General features: G+C 34.8%; 1 protein-coding gene across 1 annotated transcript; it reads right to left on the bottom strand.

Moving 5' to 3' along the window:
* Positions 1–350: 350 nt before the first annotated feature.
* LOC149536321 (laccase-4-like) lies at positions 351–3,182 on the bottom strand. The gene is made up of 6 exons (XM_089804619.1): positions 2,993–3,182; positions 2,697–2,848; positions 2,357–2,601; positions 2,139–2,267; positions 1,097–2,050; positions 351–1,011 (listed from the first exon to the last, which is right to left on the bottom strand). The coding sequence occupies exons 1-6, from the start codon at positions 3,104–3,106 to the stop codon at positions 878–880; spliced, it is 1,728 nt and encodes a 575-aa protein (XP_089660745.1). The 5' UTR covers positions 3,107–3,182; the 3' UTR covers positions 351–877.
* Positions 3,183–14,922: the final 11,740 nt, after the last annotated feature.

Raw genomic sequence — 14,922 nt, 5'->3', positions numbered from 1 at the left:
AGTTCCATTTAAATTTTATGTAACCCAATTTAAAGTTTAGGAAGTCAAGTATATAAAGGTTCATGTGCACTACATTTGGTACCTCATTGATGTACATGTATTCTTGATCACCAATATAGCTTGAACGTCAAGTTTATTATCAAAGTCATAATTGAACCTCTATAAAAATAAGTTCGTTTATTTAGGCAGGTGGTGGATAAGATATTTTATTGCCTTGACCACCTTTTGTCTCAACTCCAAAGTAAGTCTCTAATCTAAGATGAAGCGAGTAATATAATCCAACGAGCTTATGTTTGTCATTTGCTTGATTTGAACATTCCCAAAACATTGGATGTTCCAACTTTTGAGTATTTGATTAAGAAATCTTTATTTCTTGAAAAAAGATTGCATAGTCGTACTATGTGAAGGTTTCCCTTTGAAACATGAATTAGAGACCAAGATCTGAGGAGAAAAGTGCCACATCCATTAATGTTGAAACTTTAACCTAGGAGTTTTTAGAGTTAGAGACTTTTGAAGAGATCAAGAATATTTTGGAACCTCTCCAATCCGATACTTTTGAACTGGTATTCCATTGATCCCCTATCCAACATGCGTAAATAAAGATTCCATCTAATCTCCAATAAATTTCATCCCCTCCACATCTCTTGTAGTTCCAAGTAAACAAATAATTATTTAGGCCAAGATCAGTATCATTCAAAAGCTTAACATCATCATCGAGGTGCACGCTAGAGGTGTCACGTCTAGGCACACGCCCTCTTATTCCCTCTAGAGAAGTCGAGACACACATTTTCTCATTCTTCTTCGGACTCTATGTTGAACTGGCACAAAATTGGTAGCAGTGAAAGTAAGCACGCGCTGCGCGGTGACGCTGAAGACATCAACAGGAGGGAAGATCTTTGGGCGGAGGAAGAAGGGATTGAGATCTGCCACCGTTTCCATTTTGAACAACCCATGCCATCTTCAACCCCCAACTGGTATGCAGCTCGAGATGACAATGCATGAACCACACTCCTGCAATGCAATTGGGTTGAGCAATGTGACCAAGAAGTAAATGAGAAAAATCGAAGCTAAGCCTACGTAAGGATAGCAGTAGTACCTGGATTATCGGCAAGGAATCTGAGAGCCACCCAACCTCCACTGGGAACTCCAACCGTGTTTCTCTCTGGAGGATCGACCAGATTAAAGTTGGACGGGTCGGTGCTGGCATTGTAGTTTCCCGTACCCTGACCCACTATGAAGAAGTTGAAGCCGTGCAGATGCAGAGGATGGCTCTCGAAGGTCACAATGCTGGTGTCCTGCAATACAAGCTCTACACTGGTGTTGAAAGGAAGCACTTCCACTCTCGTGTCGTTCAGGGTCCGCGTGTTGTTAGGAGGCGTGCCCGTGTAGTTGAAAGGAAATGGCGGGTTGTCAGGGAAAGTGGTGTTATAGACTCCGTTAGACTGACCATAGTAGTGTGCTTGAAGAAGGGCGGTGGTGGGCAGAACGAAGGATATGTTGTTAATAGTGGCTGCAAATTTGGTGTTATTAGGACCTTGGCATGTCTGTCCTTGGGGACACGGATTTAGCCCAAACCCCACTGTGAATAGGAACTGTCTATCCACCTTCAGAGGAACAGCTGCTGCGGGGAATTTCGGATTGCCCAAACTTCTCATCTTTTGGCTGAAATTAGCAGCAAAGGAGGTATCGTTGGGGGCTGGAAGCGTTGGTTTCATCATGGGAAGAGAGGAGGTATTAGCATTGGAAACATACTCCAAAACTCCAGCGCTGGTCGAGTTATCAAAAGCTGCACTACCCGTAGCGAAAGGGCGGGCAAACATGAGGAACGTGGCATTCTGTGGCTGAGACATAGCTGTCAAGAGGACGTTGGTAGTCTGACCAGGAGTGATCAGAACAACATTGGTTTGGAAAGGCTTCACATACACAGCGTCAGCTTCTACCACAGTCAATGTGTGGTTGGCGATTCCAAAGAACAAGTCATTATTGAGCGCAGCATTAACTAGACGGAGCAGGTATGTTTTCCCAGGGACCACTTTGAGCTTGAATGTATCTGCATTACACATGAATTAAGCATTTGTTACAATTATATACAATATTTATACAAATGAACATTAGCGTTTGTAATTGCCCACCCTCACCGTTGGCGGAGCAGTTATACATAAGCCCAGGGAGTCCGTTAATGGTATACGCATCTGACACATTAGCTTGCGCTCCACTTTGCATTGCTTGATTGATAACAGTCTCAGTGTCTGCATTCCACCACTCGCCTGCAATTCGCAAGTATTTCCATTTTCATATTAAATTTAGCAGTAATAGTGTATAGTGGCAACACATTTATTGTCTTAAGCAAACATACCAAAAACAATAGGCACTTCCTGGTGCGGGCGAGGGAATGGGTAAGAAGCATTCCTTTTGGGGTAAAGGATAATGGGCCCATGTAAGCTTGCTCGCAACCACGAGATGTGGGCATGCCACCACAGTGTTCCTCTCTGCCTTTTGATCATAAATTTGTACACATAACTTTGCCCGGTTTGAATTGGGCACTGAGTGACATAAGCAGGACCATCCGCCCACCCTGATCTAAGCTGCCGAACTCCATGCCTGAGCATTTCATAAGGTGCACCCTCTTATAACTAAGTGATACATCAGCATATAACACTACTTTTATCAAGTGAATAAGGGAGCAGAAGAGATACCAATGTATGCTAACATTGTTTTGAACATTATTTGTTACATTCACAACCACGCGATCCCCTTCTCGAGCAACTATTGCAGGCCCCGGATATTGCCCGTTCACAGTCAAGAGGGCTTTCGTAGTGCAAAGGCGGGTCACATTCGCCATTTGAATCTGTACATGTTTAGAACAACTAAATCAATCATGACATTCCTTGTCAGGAATATTTGAACCTGATCACAAAGATACAAATTTAAAAGTGAAACCTAAACAATAATCCTGCATTCAACTCATTCCGTAGAAACATATGTAACCCACGTTGAATTTGTAGCGTCGTGTAAACACGGCATGTTTTGCTGATACAAATTGAACACTAGTGAACCACAATGCCAAAAGTGGCAACACTAGGAGCCGGCATTTAGAAGCCTGCATTGCGAGAATCGTACAACAATCTCAGCCTCAACTCGCTGAATGACTACTTGGCAAATTGTTTCGGACCCGACATGTGAGAGTATCTCTCTATCTGTCTATATATAAGTAGAAGGATTAAATAAGCTGTGAGGTCTTTTCGCTTCTGCTGGGTCGGTCCACAATGCTTCATATCTGTAAGGGATTCATCGTTAGCAACTGTCTGTCTCCATTTCCTTGACTTCTTTTGCTTCGCATGTACTCTTCAGCCTTTTGGGTCTTCTAGATAAGGCATGGCTCTTTGGTCTAGGGTGACATCCAAGCAAAACATAAGCACATTGATCAACACATGAATCTTCTTCTCCATTGTCATTAAATCTCGGTACCAAAATCTGTGTTGGTCTACCAACTGCTACTCGTTATTTTTTAATGTCCATTTTCAAGTTAGCGGGCTCACATCCATTTGGTCACGACTGGTCAAAAATACAATCCTCTCACCTTAATCCAAGCCTCTACTCTCTGTCTTCAAAGCAATTCCCCTCTAGTCGTATGAGGCTCTCACAATTACATTTCTATGCAAATTAAACCGCATTGCTGAATTACAAAGTCACATATTACGGTTTTCCAGGAAGCCTGCGAATTGGATATGTAGGCTGAAATTTGTCCTGTTTGAAATAGTCTACCATCCACACCAGTGGGCTACCGTTCACGGTTCACAGAATAGTTTTTCCATTACCACCTAAATATCAAGTCAGGAGACAGTTTTCAAGATGTAGAGTCGTAATTATTTGGTAACATTACTAGGACTTCGCTGTGGGCAAGGATATTATTCTTTACGCTTCATTTAAGACTCAATTTCTTGCCCTTTCTATTAACATTTTTTTCATGTCTATAAAGCTCAAATTGAAACAAGAGTTTAGGTTGCATTTATTAATATGCTCAAGTTTATGACTTGCCTATATTAATAATCGTAATATTATTATTTTTAAAATAATTTGATTGTGCTTCTTTTAAATATTAATTTTGATAATACAGATATATTAATCTTGAATTTGATGAAGGATTGTGAAAATGTCAAATAGCTAATTGATTGAACATGTATATAGTATATCTAAAAATAAAAAATAAATAGTTAATTAATATAACAATTAAATTAAGACATGATATTATCTATTTAAATTCAAGCTATTACAATTCAAAAATGTGTGTTCAAATAGGTCATAATTTTTGTTGTATTTGCCTTTATGTTACGTTGATTTTCTATTCACTTGTCGTTGAATAAAAATAGAAGAAAACGGAAGAAAAATTTTCTCGTAGAAAAATATAATTGAATTCGTCTCTACTATGCTCCTTGTATGCACTCTGCATTTTTCAACATCTACTATTAAAATACTTTTAAGTTTTTAGCTATAATGGTTGCTTGTTGTAAGTTTAATATGTTTACATGGTTTTGAAACTTTAGAGGTTTTCTTCTCAACGTGTCATTATTACCACCATTTCTTCTCCTTGTCTATTATGTTCTCGGACATCCATTTGCCTAATCTCAATAATGTAGCTCGAACCCTAAAATAATTCTCTAATAATTCTTGTTATACTAGTCATCAAATTCAAAATAAACTATTCCTTATGAGTTTTCCTATTATCATAGATTTAAAATTTCCAATCTATATAACTTCTATTCCGCCATCAATATTGAAACACAATAATTAATAGAAGTAAGATCACTGTTACTTACCAATAGTTTGAAACCAAACATACTCTCATATAAATAGTCCAGCCTTTTTTCTTGCAAAAATTAACTTTTGAACTTATTAGAGTGATGACTAACTCTAGCACAAAAAAACACTTGGTCACACATGAGATACTTTTGACCTAAAGATTTGAACCAGTGAGGTAAAAATTAGGGGGATTCAATCCTGTTTAGATAGATTAAAGCTCAAACTCATGAGTGAATTAGATTAGTGTAGGCACAAGGTAATAATCACAATGCTGCAATAGGAGTTTAAACCTTTGTGGGAACAATATGGTTATTTCCACTCAATCGGTTGGTAAAGTATATAAAACTCTAGGTTGTACTAAGCTATTCAAAACTAGGGCCTAATCTTAGTGCATGTTGACTTTATTTTTTGGAAGTTTATTTAAACAATATTACACCTTTTAATGAAAATTGTGCAAAGAGGAGTGAGGATTAGGGAAATTATACCCTATATTAATGGAAAAAATGCATAATCACTGTGATGTAAAATATGACACAACTAAATAGCGTGGGAACAAGATAAAGGAGAGGAATTGGGAACTAGGGATATATAGTGCAAACTTTCCTTTCTAGTAAAGGAAAATATAGAAGTTTTGAATTCTATGGCTAGAGAAATGAATTGGAGGTCATTAATTTGGTGCAACTAATGTTAGAAGGGAAAAAAAAAACAAGGAAATAAGGTGGATGACTTATAAGGATTATTGATTTATTTTCACACATACTTAATGCCTTTTGGTTAAAATGGTATGAGTAATCCTATTTAAGCATTTGTTTGACAAGGAGGAAGGAAAATGAGAAGTAGGGTGACGAAAAATACTAAAAGCCCATTATTAAGATACATTAAGGAAAATTGAATTTATAAATCAGGAAAATGCTAAAGGAGAGAAAGAATGAAAAAGAGGAAGTCGAGACTAATAATGGCTCATGGATTAGTCTTAAAGATTGGAAATGCATGATTACATAAAATATTAAAACTCTAGTGCCAAATGTAAAGACCACAAGAAGAGTGCAAGATTGACTAAAGCCATGGTAAAATACCTAGGATGCAAGAAGTCTAAAATACTAAAATTGTTCAATAAGGTCCAAAAATAATGTAACTGTGAGATTTCAAGAAATATAGGGGTATAATCTTACCAAGCTAGAAATTATAAGCTCAATAAAGAATAAAAATAACACATTCATCCCTAACACTTAGAAAGATGATATACATTGTTTTCTTAATTTTAACAAAATGCCTTGAGATTTATATCAATAATATGAATACTAATTTATAGAATTGAAAATAAGAGAAAAACTTCAAACAAGGTATTTAAAAGAGAGAAAAATATATTTATGGAGCAACATGGTGTGTTTGGCAATATGGACTAAAAGGTAATTGTCAAGCAAATAAAAATGTTGGTATGACAAACCATCATGGAGAAATCATGAGCCACATAAGCAGCATGGATGTGAAGAGAAAAGATACTCGTGACTATCACATCATGAATTATTTATATTGGACATGATATTACATGTATCGGTGATGGTTTTCTTTTTCATATTGAGGACATACGAAATAATTCAAATTTGAATTCTTTCCAGTAGTGCAAACCATGCAAGTCATCGAACATGTGTGACTTACGTTCGTATAAGGTACATCTCACAAGAGTGGTGCAAGATAGTGATAGGGTGTACAAGGTAGGCATAGGCTAGAGATTTTGAATTTCAATGCTCGGACTAGGATTTACAACTGAGTGCTTAAATATGGTATAAATGACTTTTATTTCAAAACAAACTTATATTGAAAAATACAAAAGAACGAAGCAAAAAATTAAAGCTAAATATGATATCACAAGGTGAAAGTGGAAAAGAAAGAGTCAATAACAGTGCGTGAGAAGAAAGTGTGTTTAAAGAGAGCCAATGTTACAATCAACATAGGGAAGGAGCGTGCTAAAGCTATCAGAGCCAAGGACATATAAATTGTGTCCAATGTTCAAAGCCAAGGGAGATCAGAGAAAGGTACAAATAGGTTTGAGTGTATCCAAGTAATCTATATCAAGCTAAATCAAAAAGACATAACTTTCTCTAGATCAAAATATCTATTATTTTCTATATAATCACTACAACAATAAGTCTCATTGAGGGAAAACTTTGACAAGTTCATTGTAATTGAATACTCTAATAGGGTGACACATTAGTTTGTGATCCAAATTCTTGTAACCAAGATTATCCTAATTGGGCAAGACTCTCACAAGTCTTAACTAAATCCCTTAACTGGGTGACTCTTGACAGTGTCCTTGTAATCTTCTCATAGATATAAGCTCTTATGCAGGCACACTTTAAGAGAGTGAAAATGTTGTGGGGGTCATCTCACATAGTATATTTTTTACCCTTGTTAGGTTTCTATGAAATAATACTTGTGGTATGTGATGCTACATTTTTCTTAAGTGTTTTTTCTATAGTTTAACTGGTTGAGTTATAGGTATCATTAAATATGGACCAATGTATGGGAAGGAACGGTAAAAGAATTTGAAGTTACGTAGAATATGTTGATTCACCCATCTTCTTCGTATAATTACCTATGTCTGGACCAATAACTACTTTAACAATTTATATTTTACACATAGAGATATAAGCTAAAATTAAATAACACATTAAAGCCTATTTTTTCCATGGAAACCCAAGATGGGAGAAACTACATCGAGAGGGTTATCTCTCAAGCATTAGGTAGCTATTTGAAATAATGCAAAGGTGGGACAATCTCTTAAGGCTCGCTACTTGGATGGCTTATCAGTGGGAGTACAAAATAATACAAAAATATTTATTCAAAAAGTGAACCATGTGGCATCCACCACTAATGCACATATAGGATTTTTGTGTTTAACACAACAATTCAAATTGTCACTAACATAATCTAAAAAAATAATTCTATGGAGATTATATATCATACATCACATATATCACCTTCATATGTGTGTATATTACAAAGTAGAAGTCCTCTTTGTTGTATACAATACATGAATGGAAACAATACTCAATTCGGTTCATCATCAAAATGTGTAACCAAAAACTGATTCTCAATAGATCCAAAGATATAAAATAAGGAAGTATGTAGATCATTTAATCACACTAATGATTATAGGTCATGTTTGTGATTATTACACTTGTTTTTAGACACTGATAATAGAAAAAGTTGATACATAACTATTGTAGCCAATATTGATATTGAATACGAATAATATGCTAATCTTGACTCTTGGCATCAATAAAAACACCAAAATGTCCCTCCCTAGTTGATTCGAATCAACTTTGCAAACCAAGGATGTATGGAGTATTAGGGCTTAAAAATTCCAAAAATATGAACAAAGCCTTACTTACTAAGCTGATCTAGATGATGTTATAATATTATAAAGAGTGGAATAAGATTATGAGGGCTAAGTGTTTGGCTAATGTACGCTTCTAACTTGTCTTCTCAAAAAATCCTTCTAATGGTACATCTGCTTTATGGAAACACTTAATAAAAGTCAAAGTTATCATTACGAGATGATGAAATAAAATTATTGGGAATGGCAGAAGCACCCTTTTTCGGAATGACTCCTAGGCTTATGATGTTGGAATCTCCAAGAGTTGTTAGTCAACTAGGACATTGAGAATTGGTTAACAATAACAATAGGTTTCAAAGTAGAAAATTACATTGTTTTGAGAAATGGAAAGGCTAAATGGATTGATATGGAATCACTTTGGTTGAGACAAAGAGAAGCAAGGAGAATTTCTCACATTAGAAGAGAAGAAGTCTACACTTTATTAGGAAGGCTCCCTAACCCTTCCCTTTCTAGGATAATGCAAGATGACAAATGGATATGGAAATAATAGTAATGGTCTTTTCTCAGTTGAATCTTCTTAGGAAACGATGGAAACTAAGGGGGGAATTCTAACTTATGGAAAGAGGTATTGATCTCTATCCTTTCTCCTAAAATTAATTGCTTTTGGTAAGTTGTTTCTTATGGAAAAATCTTGACTTTAGACAACCTAATTAAAAGAGAGTTTAGTTTCGCTAGAATATGCGTTTTATGTGAGAAGGATATTGAAACTATTAACCATTTCTTTATCCACCATCCCTTCACTAAAGACCTCTCATTTCTTGTGTTGCAAGAAACTAGGATCTATATAGAGATGTCGAGATCCATTGAATTCCTCATTACCCAATGGGTAAGGTTTCTAAACTCGATCCTATCCTAAATAATTGATGGCTTCTCATTTCCTCCACTATAGCTTTCTCTATATGGAAAGAAAGAAACAATATAATTTTTAGAGAAGGGAGAAAGGAAGTCCTACCTTTATTCTTTATTACTAAGAGAATCATAAGGGAGAGCATCACTAATGCCAGCTTCCCTAAAGGGTTATACTTTCCTGGGTTAACTGACCTTAGATTAAAACAAAATTGGAATATCACACAAAGTCTGATTAATCTAAACTGGATTAATATATGGAAAAGAAATCAAATAAAATGGAAGCCTCCAAAGACAGATTGGTTAAAGTGAAATATTGACGACTACTCCAAAGGTAATATGGGCCTAGCAAGGGCAAGAGGTGTCATAAGAAAAATAAGTGGTCTTATTATCTTGGGGTGTGCCACGAACTAAAGAATTAACTCTAATAACTATGCAGAAGGTGTCACTATGCGGTATGAAGTTAAAATCCTATAGGATTATGGAGCGAAAAATATAGAGTTGGAAGGAGATTCAAAACCCATAATCTATATTCTTGTTTAAAAAAGCTAGATGTCCATTGTGAATTCAAAGTCTAATTGATGACTACAGGACACAAATCCAATCCTTCAATTAAGTTAAGTTAAATCTTACCTTAAGAGAATGAAATGAAGCCATGGATTTCATGGCGAATTGGCATTTTTAATTTACAAAATTAGAAACATGTTTCAGACTCTGAATGTCCGGAGAAGTAAAAAACCATAGTGATGAATGGTCAAAGAAAAGTGTATATCTAAAAAGTTATTTTACGGAAAGGAGGAATCTTTTTCCATAATTAGCGGTATTAAGGAGGAAAAAATAATGATTGTCCTCTGTGTTTCTTTTATATTCTCATGAAAGAGGAAAACTATGAGAAGGATTAAGAAAGAGTGGAGAGATAAAGCTATTGACAATTATTATTTATTAAATAAAAAATTCTATAAAGCATACAAGGCCAATTATAGCGGAGATATCCATTGTATTTTAATCCTAAAACTTTATGGTCACATTATTAAAAGAAGGTAGACTATGATACATATTATTGATAATACTTCCAAAGCCAAGGAAATCATGGTGAAACATCGTAAGTACAACCACTAGTTAACGAATGGGGATTATAGAGTAATATTTTCTAATGATTGTTGTCATTTCAATAGTCTAAAAGATACTATTTTTAAAATTGAGGTTTTCTTGAGATATGGTGTAGCTTCTACGAGAAGTACTTTGCTTCTTATTTACACTTGGGAAGTTATTATTTTTATCAACTCTCATTTTTCTCTTCATCTCTTTGCTATCCTTATTCCTGGTAGTTTTTTTCTTTAAAAGTTCAGAGGAGGGACTTTAAAATGCAGAAAGACATTGTGAGTCAAGGAACATTCAAGTTTAATATCGATGAATCCAAATCTTTTAAAAGGGTGTATATAATGGGGGGATCCTCCAAAATGATTTGAACCTAGAAGTTATAATGATATGCTGCAGTATGAAGAAATTTGGAAGTACTTTGTTAGGGAAAAGCTTAGAAGCTACATTCAGGTGATGAAATAACATAATATTATGCCATATGCTAAGTTTAAAAAATTTTGGTACACATGAGAGGTTACCATCGAAAGAGTAAAGTTTGTGGTGACCACCTAGCTTATTGGTGAGGTGACTAGTCTAGTTTGCGAAGGAGAGAAGATAGAAAGGAAAGGAACGAAAGATTACAGAAAATTCAAGTACAACTTTTTTGAAGGAATTGAGGAGGTGGTCTGGATTAAGTTGAGTAATGAGTATGAGTGTGCTTCTCTTCCTTGTCCCTTTATCATTTATGTCTTTGGGTTATGTACTAGTTTACTCTGGAAGGGTGGCATACCATTTATCATGATTACCACTTTTCACACCTCAATATGTTAAGGCATAATGAAAAGATAAACATCCCTTTCTTTTTGTTTTCTTTACTGGATAATTATATTAAAAATAGGGATAATCTACCTATACCCCAGGGTTTAATTTTTTCTCTTTACCACCATGTGTTCTGCCAAAATCCTGAGTTTGGTAGGTGTTTCACTAGTAAAGAGTGCTATACAGAACCCCTAGAATACCCCTGAAGTTCTATTGTCATTGAGGAAATTGAAATTTACTATGATCAATTTTCCCCTCTAGATGAACTTTGTTTTTTAGGAAACCCTAAGAAAAAAATGAAAAATCCCAAGAGTAAAATAAAATCCCTTCAAGAATCCCTTCTGCTAGAAACTTTACCTAAATGTAAAGATGCCACTAAGTCTAGTCCTGAGGGAACCCCTAAGAAAAAAAAAGTGCCCAAAGATGTTATTGAGGTGGACAACTAGGATTATGAAGGTTCTAAAGGGGATGTCAAAGACTAAAGGCTCATGGCCACCATATTTAATCAAGCTTTGGGGAAAGGAGGTCGACGAAAATTAATAGTAAAAAAGGTAAGAACTACAAAGAAGAGAGAAAAGAGGAGACCTAGGAACAAATGAGGACACTTATGATATAGAAGTTGAAGAAACTCCTAAAAGATATGAAAATAGTGCTATGGTGGAGGAGTATGAGGCTGAGGTAGATGGTGAAGATTCAGAGAAGGTTGAACAAGAGTCTCAAGAAGCCCACATTGAGGATGTTATATGACCTAATACCAAAGCCCCAAATGTTGACATTGCTACTAAAACTGAAACTAAAGCCCAAGAGATGACCACTACTAAAGAGTAAAACATGGTTTAAAATATGAAAAAGGACCTGGAAAGCTCTTAAATAATAATTATTAATTTAAATAAATATAATTACACCTAAATTAGAACTAAAAGTTTAGGTTAATTCTTTTGGATCCCTTGGTGGGGCATTACAATGATCATACATTGCTGGTCCATATTGTGCTAAGTTCTCTGGCTTCTTGATCTTGGTGTCATTTTTTTGTAATGCAAATTCTTACATGGTATCAGAGCTATACCAAATTCTTACATAAATGGTATTTCAAAGAGTTGATCCACCTAAAGAAAATAGGGACTATGGAAGAATTTTCTCGTAAGTTCCTATCATTATCAATTATAATTCCTCATATTTTGTAGAAAAGGGTCACCTAGACATTCATAGAAGGACTAATAATCTCCACTAAAATTTCAATGAAATACCTTAGTTTTTTTTTGGAGGAATTCATTAAAAAGGGTAGGGAAATTGAATCAAATTACCCATAGGAAAAAAATATGTTGAATAAGATACAACATAGATGTCAGGAATCAAGGAAATATGATAAGCAATGGAAATGTTTTGTCTAAAAAGAACAATGGCATTTAGAACATCAATTTCAGAGGAGAGATGAAATAAATAGAAAAGGCATATGATTAAGATGTAAAGCACCATGAGAACGAGGACGCAAGTGCAAGTAAATGATTCAAAAAAGGGGAAATCTTTCAACAATAGGACATCTTGTGAAAAAAGAAGAAGGGGAAATGATTCAAGTAATTATAAGAGACATAGTAGTGAACTCTAAAATTTATGGTGAGGAAATGACTGTGGCAAGAAATTAAGATCCTTTAGGAGAGTGGCACTTCAATAAAGTCATAATGGAGTTTGAATCTAAGCTCATTGCTAATGTCCTCCTTGTTGACATGAATAACACTTGGAAAAATTGAACTGTTATGGAGGACTTCCAAATAAGACTTCCAAATAAGGCTTTCAATGTTAAGGAAGGTTAAGATTAGATACACACTAAGGGAAGGTAATCAAGCTGCACATTTTGAAACAAATTGGTGCCTTGGTTACGCTAAATTAAGATATGTTATATTTATGGACTGCCCTAAGAAACTTCAAATCATTTCTATTAATAAAAATATTTAGATCTTTTACCTCAAGCATGACAAAAGGCAGGTTGATCTCTTATCTTTTTCTATGAAATATTATGAAAGTATTTAAGTTATATATGGCGTTAGGAAAAAAATTTGCCTTCGATTAATTATAAGAGATGCAATTTTAAAAAGAATGAGGGAAAGATGATTCTAAAGGGACTGAAAATATTTTGTTGAATGACATTATGGCTTCTTATAAATGTAGAATGTGTATCCAAAAAGAAAACCATACTTCTAAGTTTGGATATCTATTATTTCCTCTAAAGAGGCCATAATTTTATAGTATTGCATTAATGATGAGATTTTTGAGACATTTGATATGTGTAAGAGAGAAGGAAAGTGAAATTTTTAATGAAAAGGATAATTTCCTTAAATAGAGCCAAATGTATGAATGAAGCTAGCATAGATATATATAATTTCATTCAACACAAGAACATCCATTTCTTAGAGAAGTTTTAATAATGCTGAATTTTAATAATCGTAAATTGCGGTAGAACCTAGAAATATGCGATTATTAAAAAAATGGTGGCCTAAGTTTCTACATTTATGCCATCAGAGGTTTAAATAAAAAATAATCTTTGGGATTTGTGAATTCCTGGCACTAGGGCACAATCATGATTGGTAGCATCCAATTTATGGTTACCCCATAATTAATTCCTAAAGCTATTGGCCTAAAGTGAGAACAATCCTATTTAGAACATAAGATCTAGTTGAGATACAAACTTTATAGGAAAAAAATCTTCAACAAAAAGGATAACGTATAAATTATCAAGTCCAAAAATGGGTATAACAGATTCAATTTTCGTCCCCCCTTTTCTATTGTCTATCGACATGTATTAAAATATTTTACCTATGGAGGGATTTTCAATCCTTACCATTCTTACCATTTTCCTTTGCTAAATATCTTGTGTAATAGGGAAAAGATAAATGCATTTTTCTTTCTATTGTCTTCCTTAAGAAGTCGTATTTCTAGTGCAGATAATCTCCCACTCCACCAAGGGTTGATTTGAGTACTTTATCATCATATTTTCTCCCATGCCCTGCCTTTGTTAGACGTATGACCTCTAGGAAATTGGATTTTGGTTCCAGTTCCTTTGATAAAATCAAAGAAATCAACTGTTCTCCCTTGAAGGATAAACCCACAACTCAAAATGTTAGCAAAGTAGAACCTAACTACTTTTCTCAAAAGGGTAGGTGTGTGGAACCTTCAAGCCCTAACAATGAAAACCCTAAAGATCTTTCCCTTGAGGAGACCCTTGTGGATGAAACCTTGTCCAAAAGAAAGATTTTTCCTCAGAAAATTAGCCAAGGCCCTACCCATAAATGCATCCAAATTCATAGAGAAACAGTAGACGTAGAGAAACATGGGTTTGAGAAAGAGGCTATCAAACAAGATATCACTAGTGTATTAAGGGAGAACTAAGAATCAATCTCAGCAAAAAAAATGTCTAAATGCATACAGTAGAAGAAATGATTAAATATGAGGGGGAAAATAGAAAAGACATGAAAATTGTAGAAGAAAGAAAAAAAATTATGAGAACCCAAAACTAGGATATTTGATAAAAGTAAGGATATGGATTCTAAATATGAAGACTATGTAGAATATGTGGAGGATATCTATGATGACAAGAAGGAATAAACATATATGGAAGAATAGGAGGTACATATTGTGGTGGATTTGGGAGTGGTCACCCCATATTAGATTAACTCCACCAAGGATGAGGTCAAAAATTAGGGCAATCTCAATAACAATTTAGAGGAGCTAGATTAAATTAAATTGTGCATTAATATGATCTTAGACCCTCTACTGAATTCAACACAACATTCTCGAGAAAAATTTTCTTGGTGTCATCACTAGAAAGAGCAAGATGAAAAAGGAAAGGAAAGAAAGCAAGGAAAACAAGAAAAAGGAACAAGAAGTGGGAGATACCACTGATTATTAGAATGAGCTCTATCAAATAGAAAAGGAATAGAATGTTATGAAGAAGCCTTGATAGTTATAAATTGTTATTTGGA

This window comes from Cupressus sempervirens, chromosome 10, assembly GCF_028749045.1.
Source record: "Cupressus sempervirens isolate cs-2001-9-10 chromosome 10, ASM2874904v1, whole genome shotgun sequence".
Classification (NCBI taxonomy): domain Eukaryota; kingdom Viridiplantae; phylum Streptophyta; class Pinopsida; order Cupressales; family Cupressaceae; genus Cupressus; species Cupressus sempervirens.
Note: the sequence above shows the minus strand (reverse complement) of the source record. Positions and strands in the feature narration are given on the sequence as shown.